Here is a 22,264-nt window from a genome sequence, read left to right on the forward strand (position 1 = left end):
TCTCTCTCTCTCTCTCTCTCTCTCTCTCTCTCTCTCTCTCTCTCTCTCTCTCTCTCTCTCTCTCTCTCTCTCTCTCTCTCTCTCAGATGCTGAGTGGAACAGTTAGGAAAGAGTCACTTCTTAAATGAAAGTATCTCAGACATATCGATAGAATCAGTCTACTGGAATTGGCAAAGCCCTTCAGACTACACTCAATATGGCTGACAGCTGACATGGGTACACTCAATATGGCTGACAGCTGACATGGGTACACTCAATATGGCTGACAGCTGACATGGGTACACTCAATATGGCTGACAGCTGACATGGGTACACTCAATATGGCTGACAGCTGACATGGGTACACTCAATATGGCTGACAGCTGACATGGGTACACTCAATATGGCTGACAGCTGACATGGGTACACTCAATATGGCTGACAGCTGACATGGGTACACTCAATATGGCTGACAGCTGACATGGGTACACTCAATATGGCTGACAGCTGACATGGGTACACTCAATATGGCTGACAGCTGACATGGGTACACTCAATATGGCTGACAGCTGACATGGGTACACTCAATATGGCTGACAACTGACATGGGTACACTCAATATGGCTGACAACTGACATGGTCTACTATTCAAGAGTCCCAAATTAAGCAGCCGTAGATTCCCTTCCCAAATTAAGCTATTTCTGAAACTCACTTAGATAATACCTTTGATAATACAGTGGTAGCAATACGTGGTTATAACATCTACAGAAAAGACAGAAGTGCCAATGGGGGCGGTGTTGAGGTCTATATTCAGAGCCATATTCCTGTAAAACTTAGAGAGGATCACATGTTAAATACTGTTGAAGTAATATGGCTACAGGTTAATCTGCCTCACCTGAAGCCCATTCTGGTTGGAAGCTGCTATAGACCAGTAAGTGCTAACAGTCAGTATCTGGATAATAATATGTGAAATGCTTGATAATGTATGTGATATCAACAGAGAGATATATTTTCTGGGTGAAAGGATTGGACAGTTTTTTTTCCATTTTTGCCTAAAATGTCATACCCGAATCAAACTGCCTGTAGGTTAGGACCTGAAGCAAGGATTTGCATATTCTTATACCATTTGAAAGGAAACACTTTGAAGTTTGTGGAAATGTGAAATGAATGTAGGAGGTGGTGGAGTGCAATAGCATGGAATAGTCCCCGATATGCAACTGTTCAGGGAAGTCAGGAACCAATACACGCAGTCAGTCAGGAAAGCGAAGGCCAGCTTCTTCAGGCAGAAATTTGCATCCTGTAGCTCCAACTCCAAAAAGTTCTGGGACACTGTGAAGTCCATGTAGAACAAGAGCACCTCCTCCCAGCTGTCACCACCGATAAACCCATGATTATCGAAAACTTCAACAAGCATTTCTCAACGGCTGGCCATGCCTTATCGGCAGACTCAGTAGCCTCAGGTTTTTCGGATGAATGCCTTGCCTGTTTCACCAACCACTTTGCAGACAAGAGTTCAGTGTGTCAAATCGGAGGGCATGCTATCTACAAAATTGCCTCCAACACTCTACTCAGCAAACTGGATGCAGTTTATCACAGTGCCATCCGTCACTAAAGCACCTTATACTACCCACCATTGCGACCTGTATGCTCTAGTCGGCTGGCCCTCGCTACATATTCGTCGCCAGACCCACTGGCTCCAGGTCATCTACAAGTCCATACTAGGTAAAGCTCCGCCTTATCTCAGTTCACTGGTCACGATGGCAACACCCATCCGTAGCACGCGCTCCAGCAGGTGTATCTCACTGATCATCCCTAAAGCCACCACCTCATTTGGCCGCCTTTCGTTCCAGTTCTCTGCTGCCTGTGACTGGAACGAATTGCAAAAATCGCTGAAGTTGGAGACTTTTATCTCCCTCACCAACTTCAAACATCTGTTATCTGAGCAGCTAACCGATCGCTGCAGCTGTACATGGTCTATCGGTAAATAGCCCACCCATTTTTACCTACCTCATCCCCATACTGTTTTTATTTATTTACTTTTCTGCTCTTTTGCACACCAATATCTTTACCTGTACATGACCATCTGATCATTTATCACTCCAGTGTTAATCTGCAAAATTGAAATTATTCGCCTACCTCCTCATGCCTTTTGCACACAATGTATATAGACTCCCCTTTTTTTCTACTGTGTTATTGACTTGTTAATTGTTTACTCCATGTGTAACTCTGTGTTGTCTGTTCACACTGCTATGCTTTATCTTGGCCAGGTCGCAGTTGCAAATGAGAACTTGTTCTCAACTAGCCTACCTGGTTAAATTAAGTTTAAATACTTAAAAAAAAAATAGATCTGGTAAAAGATAATACAAAGAAAAAAATGTTTTTTTTCTTATTCTTTCCCGTCATCTTTGAAATGCAAGAGAAAGGCCATTAACTGACTTAGGACTCCAGGCGCAATTTAAATTTTGCCCACTAGATAGCAGCAGTGTTTGTGCAATATTTTAGACTGATCCAATGAACCATTGTCTTTCTGTTCAAAATGTTCTATCAAGTCTGCTCAAGTGTGCATAATTGGTCAATATATACATTTTCAAATACATAACTGTGCACTCTCCTCAAACAATAGCATGGTATGTTTTCATTGTAATAGCTACTGTAAATTGGACCATTCCGTTAGATTAACAAGAATGTAGCTTTCTGTCCATATCAGACATGTCTATGTCCTGGGAAATGTTCTTGTTACTTACAACGTTATGCTAATCACATTAGCGCACCTTAGCTCAACCGTCCCGGGTGGGACACCGATCTGTAGAGATCCTTAAGAGGTTTTTAAGCTACACAAATGTAATAGTTTTGCATCCTCTTTTACACACGAAGATGTACCTCCCCACACAACATGTCTGTGCTCTTTCTTAATGAGGGAGATGTCACGGAACACTGACACGTCACCGGATGTCATCAGAGGTATGTTTTCTGTTCACCAGGGATCTAGGATGGTTAGACATTGTGCTTAATCCTCTATAAGGTGTTCATTCAAACTCTGAAAAAGAGTGATACTCTCTAAGGTATGTTTAATGCTCTTTATATATTTGATAGCCACCAAAACAACATCAAATGAACCTTGTATCCATTGCAGTTTTTTTTTATTTAACCAGGCAAGTCAGTTAAGAACAAATCCTTATTTAGAACAACAGTGGGTTAACTGTCTTATTCAGGGGCAGAACAACAGATTTTTACCTAGTCAACTGGGGGATTCGATCCAGCAACCTTTCGGTTACTGGCCCAACACTCTAACCACTAGGCTACCTGCCCCTTATTACCAGATTACGAGGTGGGCGTATCTCTCAGGTTTACCTGAGAACACAGGAAACACAATCTGGGAGAAACATGCAGGTTCACCAGAGGAGAAAACGAGTAAGACTTTTTCAACAAGCAGCATCTGTGTAACACTAGGTTTATTAGTCCTGTATTACTCCTGGTCCTGTATTACTCCTGGTCCTGTATTACTCCTGGTCCTGTATTACTCCTGGTCCTGTATTAGTCCTGGTCCTGTATTACTCCTGGTCCTGTATTACTCCTGGCCCTGTATTATTCCTGGTCCTTTATTACTCCTGGTCCTGTATTACTCCTGGTCCTGTATTACTCCTGGTCCTGTATTATTCCTGGTCCTGTATTACTCCTGGTCCTGTATTACTCCTGGTCCTGTATCACTCCTGGTCCTGTATTATTCCTGGTCCTGTATTACTCCTGGTCCTGTATTACTCCTGGTCCTGTATTACTCCTGGTCCGTGGAATACAACGGTCCTGTATTACTCCTGGTCCTGTATTACTCCTGGTCCTGTATTACTCCTGGTCCTGTATTATTCCTGGTCCTGTATTGCTCCTGGTCCTGTATTACTCCTGGTCCTGTATTACTCATGGTCCTGTATTAGTCCTGGTCCTGTATTACTCCTTGTCCTGTATTAGTCCTGGTCCTGTATTACTCCTGGTCCTGTATTACTCCTGGTCCTGTATTAGTCCTGGTCCTGTATTATTCCTGGTCCTGTATTACTCCTGGTCCTGTATTACTCCTGGTCCTGTATTACTCCTGGTCCTGTATTACTCCTGGTCCTGTATTATTCCTGGTCCTGTATTACTCCTGGTCCTGTATTACTGCTGGTCCTGTATTAGTCCTGGTCCTGTATTACTCCTGGTCCTGTATTACTCCTGGTCCTGTATTACTCCTGGTCCTGTATTATTCCTGGTCCTGTATTACTCCTGGTCCTGTATTACTCCTGGTCCTGTATTACTCATGGTCCTGTATTATTCCTGGTCCTGTATTACTCCTGGTCCTGTATTACTCCTGGTCCTGTATTAGTCCTGGTCCTGTATTACTCCTGGTCCTTGGAATACAACGGTCACACATGGCCCTATTACATATTTCAAGTTATATATTTAAGTCTAGAAGAGTAGAATGAAACCAGGCATTGAATTCCAACCACCTGTCTAGAGTGGCTGATAAAGCCCTGTCGTTCCATTAATCACCTGGTCTAGAGTGGCTGATATAGCCCTGTAGTTCTATTAATCACCTGGTCTAGAGTGGCTGATATAACCCTGTAGTTCAATCACCTGGTCTAGAGTGGCTGATATAACCCTGTAGTTCCATTAATCACCTGTCTAGAATGGCTGTTATAGCCCCCATTGTGCCATTAAACGCTAATTGCCTCTGTGTCAGAACTGCGTTGACGTTTATTCGGTGGAAATAACAGTAATCATGAGCTAGGTACAAGTTTTGGCACAAACTCTGTTTCCTGTCTGTGCCTGTAGCTCTGCGCACTGACAGTATCACATGCACAACTTGTTGCATACCTCGTGATTATAATGACCATTGGGTAGGTGTTTGTGGGCGTACACTACCAGTCAAAAGTTTGGACACAATTACTCTTTCAAGAATGTTTCTTTATTTTTTTACTATTTTCTACATTGTAGAATAATAGTGAAAACATCAAAACTATGAAATAACACATATGGAATAATGTAGTAACCAAAAAAGTGTAAATATATTATAGATTCTTCAAAGTTGCCACCCTTTGCCTTGATGACAGCTTTGCACACTCTTGGCATTCTCTCAACCAGCTAGCCCTGTTGGTGATGCTATAGCCCTGTTGATGATGCTGTAGCCCTGTTGGTGATGCTGTAGCCCTGTTGGTGATGCTATAGCCATGTTGGTGATGCTGTAGCCCTGTTGGTGATGCTGTAGCCCTGTTGGTGATGCTATAGCCCTGTTGGTGATGCTGTAGCCCTGTTGGTGATGCTGTAGCCCTGTTGGTGATGCTATAGTCCTGTTGGTGATGCTGTAGCCCTGTTGGTGATGCTATTGTCCTGTTGGTGATGCTATTGTTCTGTTGGTGATGCTATAGTCCTGTTGGTGATGCTGTAGCCCTGTTGGTGATGCTATTGTTCTGTTGGTGATGCTATAGTCCTGTTGGTGATGCTATTGTTCTGTTGGTGATGCTATTGTTCTGTTGGTGATGCTATAGCCCTGTTGGTGATGCTATTGTCCTGTTGGTGATGCTGTAGCCCTGTTGGTGATGCTATAGCCCTGTTGGTGATGCTATTGTTCTGTTGGTGATGCTATTGTTCTGTTGGTGATGCTATAGCCCTGTTGGTGATGCTATTGTCCTGTTGGTGATGCTGTAGCCCTGTTGGTGATGCTGTTGTCCTGTTGGTGATGCTATAGCCCTGTTGGTGATGCTATAGCCCTGTTGGTGATGCTATTGTTCTGTTGGTGATGCTATTGTTCTGTTGGTGATGCTGTAGCCCTGTTGGTGATGCTATTGTCCTGTTGGTGATTCTGTAGCCCTGTTGGTGATGCTGTAGCCCTGTTGATGATGCTATTGTTCTGTTGGTGATGCTATTGTTCTGTTGGTGATGCTATAGCCCTGTTGGTGATGCTATTGTCCTGTTGGTGATTCTGTAGCCCTGTTGGTGATGCTGTAGCCCTGTTGGTGATGCTATTGTCCTGTTGGTGATGCTATTGTCCTGTAGGTGATGCTATTGTCCTGTTGGTGATGCTGTAGCCCTGTTGGTGATGCTATTGTCCTGTTGGTGATGCTATTTTTCTGTTGGTGATGCTATAGCCCTGTTGGTGATGCTATTGTCCTGTTGGTGATGCTGTAGCCCTGTTGGTGATGCTGTAGCCCTGTTGGTGATGCTATAGTCCTGTTGGTGATGCTATTGTTCTGTTGGTGATGCTATTGTTCTGTTGGTGATGCTATTGTCCTGTTGGTGATGCTATTGTCCTGTTGGTTATGCTATTGTTCTGTTGGTGATGCTATTGTCCTGTTGGTGATGCTATTGTCCTGTTGGTGATGCTATTGTCCTGTTGGTGATGCTATTGTCCTGTTGGTGATGCTATTGTCCTGTTGGTGATGCTATTGTCCTGTTGGTGATGCTATTGCCCTGTTGGTGATGCTATTGTCATGTTGGTGATGCTGTAGTATTTTTGTATGGCTCTAGAAAGCCAGTATGTCCAATAATCTCTGTGTGTTTTCAAGTACCTACTGTTTGTCTGCACACAAGTTTTCTCTAAAACATTAATCACTTCTTCAAAGTCACAGTCAAACAAAGTCAGTCCTGACATGTCCCAGACAGACAATGATGAAAGAGACATGAATGATGTGTGTGTGTCTCTCTGTCTGTGTGTTTCTCTCTCTCTCTGTGTGTGTGTGTGTGTGTGTGTGTGTGTGTGTGTGTGTGTGTGTGTGTGTGTGTGTGTGTGTGTGTGTGTGTGTGTGTGTGTGTGTGTGTGTGTGTGTGTGTGTGTGTGTGTGTGTGTGTGTGTGTGTGTGTGTGTGTGTGTGTGTGTGTGTGTGTGTGTGTGTGTGTGTGTCATTGTAAGTCAAGAGGCAAAGACTCCTGAGTAAAAGTTGTCTCAGATTGGGTATCAGCCCCTGCCCTCTCCTGTCCTCTGTTTGGCTGCAGAATGACTGCCAGACACACACACACACTGCCACACTCGAACACCAGATTTTGTGTAATAGATTTTGTCCGAGTTCAGTTAAACTGTAAACGACCTGAAATAGACGTAAGGAATATTCAGTGGAGGATGAAATGTGTTGTGTGGGCATAGATACTGTAAGCTGTAATAGGTTATTGTATGAAGAACGTGTTGTGTGGGCATAGATACTGTAAGCTGTAATAGGTTATTGTATGAAGAACGTGTTGTGTGGGCATAGATACTGTAAGCTGTAATAGGTTATTGTATGAAGAACGTGTTGTGTGGGCATAGATACTGTAAGCTGTAATAGGTTATTGTATGAAGAACGTGTTGTGTGGGCATAGATACTGTAAGCTGTAATAGGTTATTGTATGAAGAACGTGTTGTGTGGGCATAGATACTGTAAACTGTAATAGGTTATTGTATGAAGAATGTGTTGACATTGTGTGAAGGACCTGTACTTACTGAAAGTGACTGAGGCTACTTCAGATTATCGAAGATTCGGTGTGGATAATGGATATAGAAGAGTCATAATAGCTTATTGAATTGAAAAATGCAATAAAGTTTTAGAGTTGTCTCTTAAAATGTCATCTCAATATATTATAACATCTGTAGGATTTAGAAGTTATGGGTCTCTGATGCCATGTGACACCTTTAATTCTAATTCTAGTTCCACAGAAAATCTCTACCCTGGTCTCATGCGGTAGTGCTGTAGACAACTCTTCTAAATCTCTACCCTGGTCTCATGCGGTAGTGCTGTAGACAACTCTTCTAAATCTCTACCCTGGTCTCATGCGGTAGTGCTGTAGACAACTCTTCTAAATCTCTACCCTGGTCTCATATTGTAGTGCTGTAGACAACTCTTCTAAATCTCTACCCTGGTCTCATATTGTAGTGCTGTAGACAACTCTTCTAAATCTCTACTCTGGTCTCATGCGGTAGTGCTGTAGACAACTCTTCTAAATCTCTACTCTGGTCTCATATTGTAGTGCTGTAGACAACTCTTCTAAATCTCTACCCTGGTCTCATGATGTAGTGCTGTAGACAACTCTTCTAAATCTCTACCCTGGTCTCATGCGGTAGTGCTGTAGACAACTCTTCTAAATCTCTACCCTGGTCTCATGCGGTAGTGCTGTAGACAACTCTTCTAAATCTCTACCCTGGTCTCATGCGGTAGTGCTGTAGACAACTCTTCTAAATCTCTACTCTGGTCTCATATTGTAGTGCTGTAGACAACTCTTCTAAATCTCTACCCTGGTCTCATGCGGTAGTGCTGTAGACAACTCTTCTAAATCTCTACTCTGGTCTCATATTGTAGTGCTGTAGACAACTCTTCTAAATCTCTACCCTGGTCTCATGATGTAGTGCTGTAGACAACTCTTCTAAATCTCTACCCTGGTCTCATGATGTAGTGCTGTAGACAACTCTTCTAAATCTCTACCCTGGTCTCATGATGTAGTGCTGTAGACAACTCTTCTAAATCTCTACCCTGGTCTCATGCGGTAGTGCTGTAGACAACTCTTCTAAATCTCTACCCTGGTCTCATGCGGCAGTGCTGTAGACAACTCTTCTAAATCTCTACCCTGGTCTCATATTGTAGTGCTGTAGACAACTCTTCTAAATCTCTACCCTGGTCTCATGCTGTAGTGCTGTAGACAACTCTTCTAAATCTCTACCCTGGTCTCATGCGGTAGTGCTGTAGACAACTCTTCTAAATCTCTACCCTGGTCTCATATTGTAGTGCTGTAGACAACTCTTCTAAATCTCTACCCTGGTCTCATGCGGTAGTGCTGTAGACAACTCTTCTAAATCTCTACTCTGGTCTCATGCGGTAGTGCTGTAGACAACTCTTCTAAATCTCTACCCTGGTCTCATATTGTAGTGCTGTAGACAACTCTTCTAAATCTCTACCCTGGTCTCATGATGTAGTGCTGTAGACAACTCTTCTAAATCTCTACTCTGGTCTCATATTGTAGTACTGTAGACAACTCTTCTAAATCTCTACCCTGGTCTCATGATGTAGTGCTGTAGACAACTCTTCTAAATCTCTACCCTGGTCTCATGATGTAGTGCTGTAGACAACTCTTCTAAATCTCTACCCTGGTCTCAGGATGTAGTGCTGTAGACAACTCTTCTAAATCTCTACCCTGGTCTCATGCGGTAGTGCTGTAGACAACTCTTCTAAATCTCTACCCTGGTCTCATGCGGCAGTGCTGTAGACAACTCTTCTAAATTTCTACCCTGGTCTCATATTGTAGTGCTGTAGACAACTCTTCTAAATCTCTACCCTGGTCTCATGCTGTAGTGCTGTAGACAACTCTTCTAAATCTCTACCCTGGTCTCATGCGGTAGTGCTGTAGACAACTCTTCTAAATCTCTACTCTGGTCTCATGCGGTAGTGCTGTAGACAACTCTTCTAAATCTCTACCCTGGTCTCATATTGTAGTGCTGTAGACAACTCTTCTAAATCTCTACCCTGGTCTCATGATGTAGTGCTGTAGACAACTCTTCTAAATCTCTACTCTGGTCTCATGCGGTAGTGCTGTAGACAACTCTTCTAAATCTCTACTCTGGTCTCATGATGTAGTGCTGTAGACAACTCTTCTAAATCTCTACCCTGGTCTCATGCGGTAGTGCTGTAGACAACTCTTCTAAATCTCTACCCTGGTCTCATGCGGTAGTGCTCTAGACAACTCTTCTAAATCTCTACCCTGGTCTCATGCGGTAGTGCTGTAGACAACTCTTCTAAATCTCTACCCTGGTCTCATGCGGTAGTGCTGTAGACAACTCTTCTAAATCTCTAACCTGGTCTCATGCGGTAGTGCTGTAGACAACTCTTCTAAATCTCTACCCTGGTCTCATGCGGTAGTGCTGTAGACAACTCTTCTAAATCTCTACCCTGGTCTCATGCTGTAGTGCTGTAGACAACTCTTCTAAATCTCTACCCTGGTCTCATATTGTAGTGCTGTAGACAACTCTTCTAAATCTCTACCCTGGTCTCATGCGGTAGTGCTGTAGACAACTCTTCTAAATCTCTACCCTGGTCTCATGCTGTAGTGCTGTAGACAACTCTTCTAAATCTCTACCCTGGTCTCATGCGGTAGTGCTGTAGACAACTCTTCTAAATCTCTACCCTGGTCTCATGATGTAGTGCTGTAGACAACTCTTCTAAATCTCTACTCTGGTCTCATATTGTAGTGCTGTAGACAACTCTTCTAAATCTCTACCCTGGTCTCATGCGGCAGTGCTGTAGACAACTCTTCTAAATCTCTACCCTGGTCTCATGATGTAGTGCTGTAGACAACTCTTCTAAATCTCTACCCTGGTCTCATGCGGTAGTGCTATAGACAACTCTTCTAAATCTCTACTCTGGTCTCATATTGTAGTGCTGTAGACAACTCTTCTAAATCTCTACCCTGGTCTCATGCGGCAGTGCTGTAGACAACTCTTCTAAATCTCTACTCTGGTCTCATATTGTAGTGCTGTAGACAACTCTTCTAAATCTCTACCCTGGTCTCATATTGTAGTGCTGTAGACAACTCTTCTAAATCTCTACTCTGGTCTCATATTGTAGTGCTGTAGACAACTCTTCTAAATCTCTACCCTGGTCTCATATTGTAGTGCTGTAGACAACTCTTCTAAATCTCTACTCTGGTCTCATATTGTAATGCTGTAGACAACTCTTCTAAATCTCTACTCTGGTCTCATATTGTAGTGCTGTAGACAACTCTTCTAAATCACTACCCTGGTCTCATACTGTAGTGATGTAGACAACACCTCTAAATCTCTACTCTGGTCTCATAGTTTACTACTGTTTTCTTTGTGCTCAGGAGAAGACCGTCCCAGAGAGAATGTGGTGGGCAGCACAGCGGACGGCCAGGCGGCAAACGGCGGGGCGCCGGGGGCGGAGCCTGCTACGGGGAGGTGGAGACTTCGTTGCTGCATCAAAGTCACAGCCGTACAGGTGCGGAAGGCGCTGTGGGGCATTGCCATGGTGATGTGTGTGTGCTCATCGTGGGCGGGGTCCACCCAGCTGGCCAAGCTCACCTTTAAGCAGGTGAAGAACCTGACGAAGTTGCATGCTAAACACACACACACACACACACACACACACACACACACACACACACACACACACACACACACACACACACACACACACACACACACACACACACACACACACACACACACACACACACACACACACACACACACACACACACACACACACACACACACACACACACACACACACACACACACACTCAGATTGACACGATCCACCACTGAGTGCTAGCGAGTGCCAGATGAAACCTGTTAATAAAAATGTTAAAGTCATTTGTTTTGGATACCCAGTTTGACGCTCCATTCACCCTCACCTGGTTCGCCACCACCTGGAACTGCCTGTTCTTCCCCCTCTACTACATCGGACACCTGTGTAAGAGCCCTGAGAGACAGACCCCCAGACAGAGGTTCAGGTAATCAATCAATCAATGCAATGTATTTATACTGTTTACATCAGCTGTTGTCCTAAAGGTTTAACAAAGGACACCAGGGGACAAAGAAGGAGTGAAAACTATTTCAGACTGCATTGAGAGGCATAGCAGAGTGTCATGGAAACCCAAATGTAGCCTTGTTGTAATATAATATGACATTTTATCAAGTTTATACATCATAATTTGTGGCTCTGGTGTTTCATGATGGCTCTGGGATTAATATTACCTCTGGTTGTCTATAAGTGGAGGTAAGAAGTCATTACTTTCCTAAATTAGGTGGGAGGTATAGTGTGTTGAGCTGCAGCAGTCTCTAGTTGCACAAAAGCCTGTGTCTACAGTTAGATCAGCTTAGTCACATGACGTGCTCTTCCTCTGAGAGGAATTCCTGATCTCTACAACCCACTGGGCTGCTGCTGCACACAAATAGAACTGTGTGTGTGTGTGTGCCAGAGTTTGTGTGTGTGCATACATGTCTCCATGCCTGTGAGTGCTTCCAGTCATGCGCTCGTGCTCGTACGTATGTGTCTGTGCATGCTTGCATGTATGTGCGTGTTTGTCAGAGCTTCTAAGAGTGCTCATGCAAGGATCTGGTTCTGGGCTCTCCCTGCTCCCCTGGCTCTGACTGTGTGGCCTGCATACTGAACAGCCTTTACAATGTTATCTTTCTAACACAGCCTTTATAATGTTATCTTACTAACACAGCCTTTATAATGTTATCTTACTAACACTGCCTTTATAATGTTATCTTACTAACACAGCCTTTATAATGTTATCTTACTAACACAGCCTTTATAATGTTAGCTTATTAACACAGCCTTTATAATGTTATCTTACTAACACAGCCTTTATAATGTTATCTTACTATCACAGCCTTTATAATGTTATCTTACTAACACAGCCTTTATAATGTTAGCTTATTAACACAGCCTTTATAATGTTATCTTACTAACACAGCCTTTATAATGTTATCTTACTATCACAGCCTTTATAATGTTATGTTCTACACCTGCACCTGCATTGCTTGCTGTTTGGGGTTTTAGGCTGGGTTTCTGTACAACACTTTGAGATATCAGCTGATGTACGAAGGGCTATATAATAAAGGGCTATATAATGTTATCTTACTAACACAGCCTTTATAATGTTATCTTACTAACACAGCCTTTATAATGTTATCTTACTAACACAGCCTTTTTAATGTTATCTTGCTAACACAGCCTTTATAATGTTAGCTTTCTTTCTATCACAGCCTTTATAATGTTATCTTGCTAACACAGCCTTTATAATGTTATCTTTCTTACTAACACAGCCTTTATAATGTTATCTTACTAACACAGCCTTTATAATGTTATCTTTCTTACTAACACAGCCTTTATAATGTTATCTTTCTTTCTAACACAGCATTTATAATGTTATCTTACTAACACAGCCTTTATAATATATATATTTATAATGTTATCTTTCTTTCTAACACAGCCGTTATAATGTTATAATGTTACTACTATCTTACTAACACAGCATTTATAATGTTATCTTACAAACACAGCCTTTATAATGTTATCTTTCTAACACAGCCTTTATAATGTTATCTTACTAACACAGCCTTTATAATGTTATCTTTCTTTCTAACACAGCCGTTATAATGTTATCTTACTAACACAGCATTTATAATGTTATCTTACTAACACAGCCTTTATAATGTTATCTTACGAACACAGCCTTTATAATGTTATCTTTCTAACACAGCCTTTATGTTATCTTACTAACACAGCCTTTATAATGTTATCTTACTAACACAGCCTTTATAATGTTATCTTACTAACACAGCCTTTATAATGTTATCTTACGAACACAGCCTTTATAATGTTATCTTTCTAACACAGCCTTTATGTTATCTTACTAACACAGCCTTTATAATGTTATCTTACTAACACAGCCTTTATAATGTTATCTTACTAACACAGCCTTTATAATGTTATCTTTCTAACACAGCCTTTATGTTATCTTACTAACACAGCCTTTATAATGTTATCTTTCTAACACAGCCTTTATGTTATCTTACTAACACAGCCTTTATAATGTTATCTTACTAACACTGCCTTTATAATGTTATCTTACTAACACAGCCTTTATAATGTTATCTTACTAACACAGCCTTTATAATGTTATCTTACTAACACAGCCTTTATAATGTTATCTTTCTAACACAGCCTTTATAATGTTATCTTACTAACACAGCCTACTCATCTGCTGCTGTGTAGCCTGTAGAAAGTACAAATACAAAGACATGGTCTGTGTTGTAATAGCATGGCCTGTTTTATAATAGCATGGCCTGTTTTGTAATAGCATGGCCTGTTTTGTAATAGCATGGCCTGTTTTGTAATAGCATGGCCTGTTTTGTAATAGCATGGCCTGTTTTGTAATAACATGGGCTGTTTTGTAATAGCATGGCCTGTTTTGTAATAACATGGGCTGTGTTGTAATAGCATGGTCTGTGTTGTAGGGCTTGTGTTGTACTATAGTGTGGTCTAATGTATTGAGAGAGCAGAGCTTGTGTTATACTATAGTGTGGTCTAATGTATTGAGAGAGCAGGGCTTGTGTTATACCATAGTGTGGTCTAATGTATTATCCACCTGGGCCACTTTCTATCTATTCCCCTCTACCTAGTGGCTACGTCCCAATATGGCACCTTATTCTCTTCCAAATGGCACCTTATTCCCTTCCAAATGGCACCTATTCCCTTCCAAATGGCACCTATTCCCTTCCAAATGGCACCTATTCCCTTCCAAATGGCGCCTTATTCTCTTTCAAATGGCACCTATTCCCTTTCAAATGGCACCTATTCCCTTTCAAATGGCATCCTGTTCCCTTTCAAATGGCACCTATTCCCTTCCAAATGGCATCTTATTCCCGTTCAAATGGCACCTTATTCCCGTCCAAATGGAACCTATTCCCTTCCAAATGGCACCTTATTCCCTTCCAAATGGCACCTATTCCCTTCCAAATGGCACCTATTCCCTTCCAAATGGCACCTATTCCATTCCAAATGGCACCTTATTCCCTTCCAAATGGCACCTATTCCCTTCCAAATGGCACCTTATTCCCTTCCAAATGGCACCTTATTCCCTTCCAAATGGCATCTTATTCCCTTCCAAATGGCACCTATTCCCTTCCAAATGGCACCTATTCCATTCCAAATGGCACCTTATTCCCTTCCAAATGGCACCTATTCCCTTCCAAATGGCACCTTATTCCCTTCCAAATGGCACCTTATTCCCTTCCAAATGGCACCTTATTTCCTTCCAAATGGCACCTTATTCCCTTCCAAATGGCACCGTATTCCCTTTCAAATGGCATCCTATTCCCTTCCAAATGGCAGCCTGTTCCCTTTCAAATGACACCTATTCCCTTCCAAATGGCATCTTATTCCCGTCCAAATGGCACCTTATTCCCGTCCAAATGGAACCTATTCCCTTCCAAATGGCACCTTATTCCCTTCCAAATGGCACCTATTCCCTTCCAAATGGCACCTATTCCCTTCCAAATGGCACCTATTCCATTCCAAATGGCACCTTATTCCCTTCCAAATGGCACCTATTCCCTTCCAAATGGCACCTTATTCCCTTCCAAATGGCACCTATTCCCTTCCAAATGGCACCTTATTCCCTTCCAAATGGCACCTTATTTCCTTCCAAATGGCGCCTTATTCTCTTTCAAATGGCACCTATTCCCTTTCAAATGGCACCTATTCCCTTTCAAATGGCATCCTGTTCCCTTTCAAATGGCACCTATTCCCTTCCAAATGGCATCTTATTCCCGTCCAAATGGCACCTTATTCCCGTCCAAATGGAACCTATTCCCTTCCAAATGGCACCTTATTCCCTTCCAAATGGCACCTATTCCCTTCCAAATGGCACCTATTCCCTTCCAAATGGCACCTATTCCATTCCAAATGGCACCTTATTCCCTTCCAAATGGCACCTATTCCCTTCCAAATGGCACCTTATTCCCTTCCAAATGGCACCTTATTCCCTTCCAAATGGCATCTTATTCCCTTCCAAATGGCACCTATTCCCTTCCAAATGGCACCTATTCCATTCCAAATGGCACCTTATTCCCTTCCAAATGGCACCTATTCCCTTCCAAATGGCACCTTATTCCCTTCCAAATGGCACCTTATTTCCTTCCAAATGGCACCTTATTCTCTTTCAAATGGCATCCTATTCCCTTTCAAATTACACTGTATTCCCTTTCAAATTACACTGTATTCCCTTCCAAATGGCGCCTTATTCTCTTTCAAATGGCACCTGTTCCCTTTCAAATTACACTGTATTCCCTTTCAAATTACTGTCATGCAGGTGAAAGAGGACCCAAGAGCGACTTAACAGAAACAGAGTTTATTTAAGTCCAAACAGGGAATAACAGAAATCCTCTAGTCTGTAGAGGGGAATAACTGGAGAAGCGGCCACAGACTGCAGGTCGCTTCGGGTAGGCGCAGGCCGTAGTAGACAGAGACACCTGCTCACACGCAGCATCTGATGAAGGCAAAAAACACGACAGGACAGGGCGAAACACAATCACAGCATGGTGAATACAAAACAAGGAACTGACGGGACAGGAACGGAACACAAAGGAATAAATAGGGACTCTAATCAGGGGAAAGGATCGGGAACAGGTGTGGGAAGACTAAATGATGATTAGGGGAATAGGAACAGCTGGGAGCAGGAACGGAACGATAGAGAGAAGAGAGAGCGAGAGAGTGAGAGGGGGAGGGGGAGAGAGAGGGAAAGAACCCAATAAGACCAGCAGAGGGAAACGAACAGAATGGGGACACAGGGACAAGACATGATAATAAATGACAAACATGACAGTACCCCCCCACTCACCGAGCGCCTCCTGGCGCACTCGAGGAGGAATCCTGGCGGCAACGGAGGAAATCATCGATGAGTGAACGGTCCAGCACGTCCCGAGACGGAACCCAACTCCTCTCCTCAGGACCGTAACCCTCCCAATCCACTAAGTATTGGTGACCCCGTCCCCGAGAACGCATGTCCATGATCTTATGTACCTTGTAAATAGGTGCGCTCTCGACAAGGACGGGAGGGGGGAGGGAAGACGAACGGGGTGCGAAGAAAGGGCTTAACACAGGAGACATGGAAGACAGGATGGACGCGACGAAGATGTCGCGGAAGAAGCAGTCGCACAGCGACAGGATTGACGACCTGGGAGACACGGAACGGACCAATGAACCGCGGAGTCAACTTACGAGAAGCTGTCGTAAGAGGAAGGTTGCGAGTGGAAAGCCACACTCTCTGGCCGCAACAATACCTTGGACTCTTAATCCTGCGTTTATTGGCGGCTCTCACCGTCTGTGCCCTGTAACGGCAAAGTGCAGACCTCACCCTCCTCCAGGTGCGCTCACAACGTTGGACAAACGCTTGAGCGGAGGGAACGCTGGACTCGGCAAGCTGGGATGAGAACAGAGGAGGCTGGTAACCCAGACTACTCTGAAACGGAGATAACCCGGTAGCAGACGAAGGAAGCGACCAGAGCGTATTCTGCCCAGGGGAGCTGTTCTGCCCAAGACGCAGGGTTTCTGAAAGAAAGGCTGCGTAGTATGCGACCAATCGTCTGATTGGCCCTCTCTGCTTGACCGTTAGACTGGGGATGAAACCCGGAAGAGAGACTGACGGACGCACCAATCAAACGACAGAACTCCCTCCAAAACTGTGACGTGAATTGCGGGCCTCTGTCTGAAACGGCGTCTAACGGGAGGCCATGAATTCTGAATACATTCTCAATAATGATTTGTGCCGTCTCCTTAGCGGAAGGAAGTTTAGCGAGGGGAATGAAATGTGCCGCCTTAGAGAACCTATCGACAACCGTCAGAATCACAGTCTTCCCCGCAGACAAAGGCAGACCGGTAATGAAGTCTAAGGCAATGTGAGACCATGGTCGAGAAGGAATGGGGAGCGGTCTGAGACGACCGGCAGGAGGAGAGTTACCCGACTTAGTCTGCGCGCAGTCCGAACAAGCAGCCACGAAACGGCGCGTGTCACGCTCCTGAGTCGGCCACCAAAAGCGCTGGCGAATAGACGCAAGAGTGCCTCGAACACCGGGATGACCAGCTAACTTGGCAGAGTGAGCCCACTGAAGAACAGCCAGACGAGTGGAAACAGGAACGAAAAGGAGGTTACTAGGACAAGCGCGCGGCGACGCAGTGTGCGTGAGTGCTTGCTTAACCTGTCTTTCAATTCCCCAGACTGTTAACCCGACAACACGCCCATAAGGAAGAATCCCCTCGGGATCAGTAGAAGCCACAGAAGAACTAAACAGACGGGATAAGGCATCAGGCTTGGTGTTCTTGCTACCCGGGCGGTAAGAAATCACAAACTCGAAACGAGCGAAAAACAACGCCCAACGAGCTTGACGGGCATTAAGTCGTTTGGCAGAACGGATGTACTCAAGGTTCTTATGGTCTGTCCAAACGACAAAAGGAACGGTCGCCCCCTCCAACCACTGTCGCCATTCGCCTAGGGCTAAGCGGATGGCGAGCAGTTCACGGTTACCCACATCATAGTTGCGCTCAGATGGCGACAGGCGATGAGAAAAATAAGCGCAAGGATGAACCTTATCGTCAGACTGGAAGCGCTGGGATAGAATGGCTCCCACGCCTACCTCTGAAGCGTCAACCTCGACAATGAATTGTCTAGTGACGTCAGGAGTAACGAGGATAGGAGCGGACGTAAAACGTTCTTTTAGAAGATCAAAAGCTCCCTGGGCGGAACCGGACCACTTAAAACACGTCTTGACAGAAGTAAGAGCTGTGAGAGGGGCAGCAACTTGACCGAAATTACGAATGAAACGCCGATAGAAATTAGCGAAACCTAAAAAGCGCTGCAACTCGACACGTGACCTTGGAACGGGCCAATCACTGACAGCTTGGACCTTAGCGGAATCCATCTGAATGCCTTCAGCGGAAATAACGGAACCGAGAAAAGTAACGGAGGAGACATGAAAAGAGCACTTCTCAGCCTTTACGTAGAGACAATTCTCTAAAAGGCGCTGTAGAACACGTCGAACGTGCTGAACATGAATCTCGAGTGACGGAGAAAAAATCAGGATATCGTCAAGATAGACAAAAACAAAATGTTCAGCATGTCTCTCAGAACATCATTAACTAATGCCTGAAAAACAGCTGGCGCATTGGCGAGACCGAACGGCAGAACCCGGTACTCAAAATGCCCTAACGGAGTGTTAAACGCCGTTTTCCACTCGTCCCCCTCTCTGATGCGCACGAGATGGTAAGCGTTACGAAGGTCCAACTTAGTAAAGCACCTGGCTCCCTGCAGAATCTTGAAGGCTGATGACATAAGGGGAAGCGGATAACGATTCTTAACCGTTATGTCATTCAGCCCTCGATAATCCACGCAGGGGCGCAGAGTACCGTCCTTCTTCTTAACAAAAAAGAACCCCGCCCCGGCCGGAGAAGAAGAAGGCACTATGGTACCGGCGTCAAGAGACACAGACAAATAATCCTCGAGAGCCTTATGTTCGGGAGCCGACAGAGAGTATAGTCTACCTCGAGGAGGAGTGGTCCCCGGAAGGAGATCAATACTACAATCATACGACCGGTGAGGAGGAAGGGAGTTGGCTCGGGACCGACTGAAGACCGTGCGCAGATCATGATATTCCTCCGGCACTCCTGTCAAATCGCCAGGTTCCTCCTGAGAAGTAGGGACAGAAGAAACGGGAGGGATGGCAGACATTAAACACTTCACATGACAAGAAACGTTCCAGGATAGGATAGAATTACTAGACCAATTAATAGAAGGATTATGACATACTAGCCAGGGATGACCCAAAACAACAGGTGTAAACGGTGAACGGAAAATCAAAAAAGAAATAGTCTCACTGTGGTTACCAGATACTGTGAGAGTTAAAGGTAGTGTCTCAAATTTGATACTGGGAAGATGACTACCATCTAAGGCAAACATGGGCGTAGGCCTGTCTAACGGTCTGAAAGGAATGTTATGTTTCCGAACCCATGCTTCGTCCATGAAACAACCCTCCGCCCCAGAGTCAATCAAGGCACTGCATGTAGCACCCGAACCGGTCCAGCGTAGATGGACCGACATAGTAGTACAAGATCTAGATGAAGGGACCTGAGTAGTAGCGCTCACCAGTAGCCCTCCGCTTACTGATGGGCTCTGGCCTCTTACTGGACATGAATTAACAAAATGTCCAGCAACTCCGCAATAGAGGCACAGGCGGTTGGTGATCCTCCGTTCCCTCTCCTTAGTCGAGATGCGAATCCCTCCCAGCTGCATGGGCTCAGTCTCAAAGCCAGAGGAGGGAGATGGTTGCGATGCGGAGCAGGGAAACACCGTTGATGCGAGCTCTCTTCCACGAGCCCGGTGACGAAGATCTACCCGTCGTTCTATGCGGATGGCGAGAGCAATCAAAGAGTCCACATCTGATGGAACCTCCCGGGAGAGAATCTCATCCTTAACCACTGCGTGGAGTCCCTCCAGAAAACGAGCGAGCAGCGCCGGCTCGTTCCACTCACTAGAGGCAGCAAGAGTGCGAAACTCAATAGAATAATCCGTTATGGACCGTTCACCTTGGCATAAGGAAGCCAGGGCCCTAGAAGCCTCCCTACCAAAAACTGAACGGTCAAAAACCCGAATCATCTCCTCTTTAAAGTTCTGGAACTTGTTAGAGCAATCAGCCCTTGCCTCCCAGATAGCTGTGCCCCATTCTCGAGCCCGGCCAGTAAGGAGTGAAATGACGTAAGCAACCCGAGCTCTCTCTCTAGAGTATGTGTTGGGTTGGAGAGAGAACACAATCTCACACTGCGTGAGAAAGGAGCGGCACTCAGTGGGCTGCCCGGAGTAGCAAGGTGGGTTATTAACCCTAGGTTCTGGAGGCTCGGCAGGCCAGGAAGTAACAGGTGGCACGAGACGTAGACTCTGGAACTGTCCAGAGAGGTCGGAAACCTGAGCGGCCAGGTTCTCCACGGCATGGCGAGCAGCAGACAATTCCTGCTCGTGTCTGCCGAGCATGGCTCCTTGGATCTCGACGGCAGTGTTACGAGCGTCTGAAGTCGCTGGGTCCATTCCTTGGTCGGTTCCTTCTGTCATGCAGGTGAAAGAGGACCCAAGAGCGACTTAACAGAAACAGAGTTTATTTAAGTCCAAACAGGGAATAACAGAAATCCTCTAGTCTGTAGAGGGGAATAACTGGAGAAGCGGCCACAGACTGCAGGTCGCCGGGTAGGCGCAGGCCGTAGTAGACAGAGACACCTGCTCACACGCAGCATCTGATGAAGGCAAAAAACACGACAGGACAGGGCGAAACACAATCACAGCATGGTGAATACAAAACAAGGAACCGACGGGACAGGAACGGAACACAAAGGAATAAATAGGGACTCTAATCAGGGGAAAGGATCGGGAACAGGTGTGGGAAGACTAAATGATGATTAGGGGAATAGGAACAGCTGGGAGCAGGAACGGAACGATAGAGAGAAGAGAGAGCGAGAGAGTGAGAGGGGGAGGGGGAGAGAGAGGGAAAGAACCCAATAAGACCAGCAGAGGGAAACGAACAGAATGGGGACACAGGGACAAGACATGATAATAAATGACAAACATGACAATTACACTGTATTCCCTTTCAAATTACACTGTATTCCCTTTCAAATTACACTGTATTCCCTTTCAAATTACACCTTATTCCCTTTCAAATGGCACCCAATTCCCTTTCAAATGACACCGTATTCCCTTTCAAATGACACCGTATTCCCTTTGAAATGACACCGTATTCCCTTCCAAATGGCAGCCTGTTCCCTTTACAGTGCACATATTTTGACCAGGGATCATAGGGCTCTGGTCAGAACTAGAGTACTAGGCACTAGGGAATAGAGAACCATTAGAGACACATGCGCAGAGTGTCTCCTGCTCTCCCGTCCCTCTGTCCTTTCAGAAAACAAATGAAATATCAACAGAGTTCTGATCTCCTAAAAAATGCAGGGGCTGGAGAGCAGCATATGATAGGCTGAAATGTGGAATGCACAGCTTTGTGGGAGATGAGGAGAGACTTCAGTGAGCTGCCAGATGCTCTTCTCCTCTCTTGGGCTAAAGCAGCCCTGCCCTAGCATGTAACGGTCCACACAGTGTGTGGAAGAGCTGGCACCAGTCCACACGACATAACTAATACATGACAGCATGGCAGAGGCCAATCACAGTTGTCATCGGACCACTTTCCACTCGGGCTTAGGACGGGATTCAATGTGATTGCAGGTTGTCGACAATGTGGCTTTTATAGGTAATGTTCCATATTTACTGAGATCCCATTCACTGTAAACGCTAAATATGTCGGCTCAATCAGAAAATGTCTTTAAAAGGTGCCTTTGCTGAAAACATGAAACAGATTTTAGCCTTAATCTGGTGCTTGAGCTTCGTTCCAGGCTGAAGTTCAGGGCTTAGGTTTTAGGGATTCACAGACCCAGTCAAAGAGGTCTATTGTTATGGATTCAGGCATATAGCCAGGTTCAGTAATGAAATGAAGCATTGCCCTCAACCTCATTAACTGATTATAGTTATAGTGTATTGTTGTCTGTTTGTACGTGGCTTGTTAGTGTCCAGTGTGCTTTATCTGCCCTGTCATCTTTCTGGAGCCTGACCAAAACAACCTCCTACAGCTCCACATCCACACCGCCAGGCCACTCTGCCTAACTGACCAGGACTAACAGTACATAACTACCTAACTGACCAGGACTAACAGTACATAACTACCTAACTGACCAGGACT

The 22,264-nt window shown here is 44.7% G+C and overlaps 1 protein-coding gene across 1 annotated transcript in view; it reads left to right on the forward strand.

The window, feature by feature from the left end:
* The window catches only part of LOC124038790 (putative thiamine transporter SLC35F3), a 159,506-nt gene that overhangs the window by 124,496 nt on the left and 12,746 nt on the right, over positions 1-22,264 (forward strand). The window contains exons 3-4 of the mRNA XM_046354853.1: positions 10,786-11,012; positions 11,315-11,436. Coding sequence (XP_046210809.1) covers positions 10,786-11,012; positions 11,315-11,436 — 349 coding nt within the window. The remainder of the gene's footprint in view (positions 1-10,785; positions 11,013-11,314; positions 11,437-22,264) is intronic.

Source organism: Oncorhynchus gorbuscha, linkage group LG06, assembly GCF_021184085.1.
Source record: "Oncorhynchus gorbuscha isolate QuinsamMale2020 ecotype Even-year linkage group LG06, OgorEven_v1.0, whole genome shotgun sequence".
Lineage (NCBI taxonomy): Eukaryota > Metazoa > Chordata > Actinopteri > Salmoniformes > Salmonidae > Oncorhynchus > Oncorhynchus gorbuscha.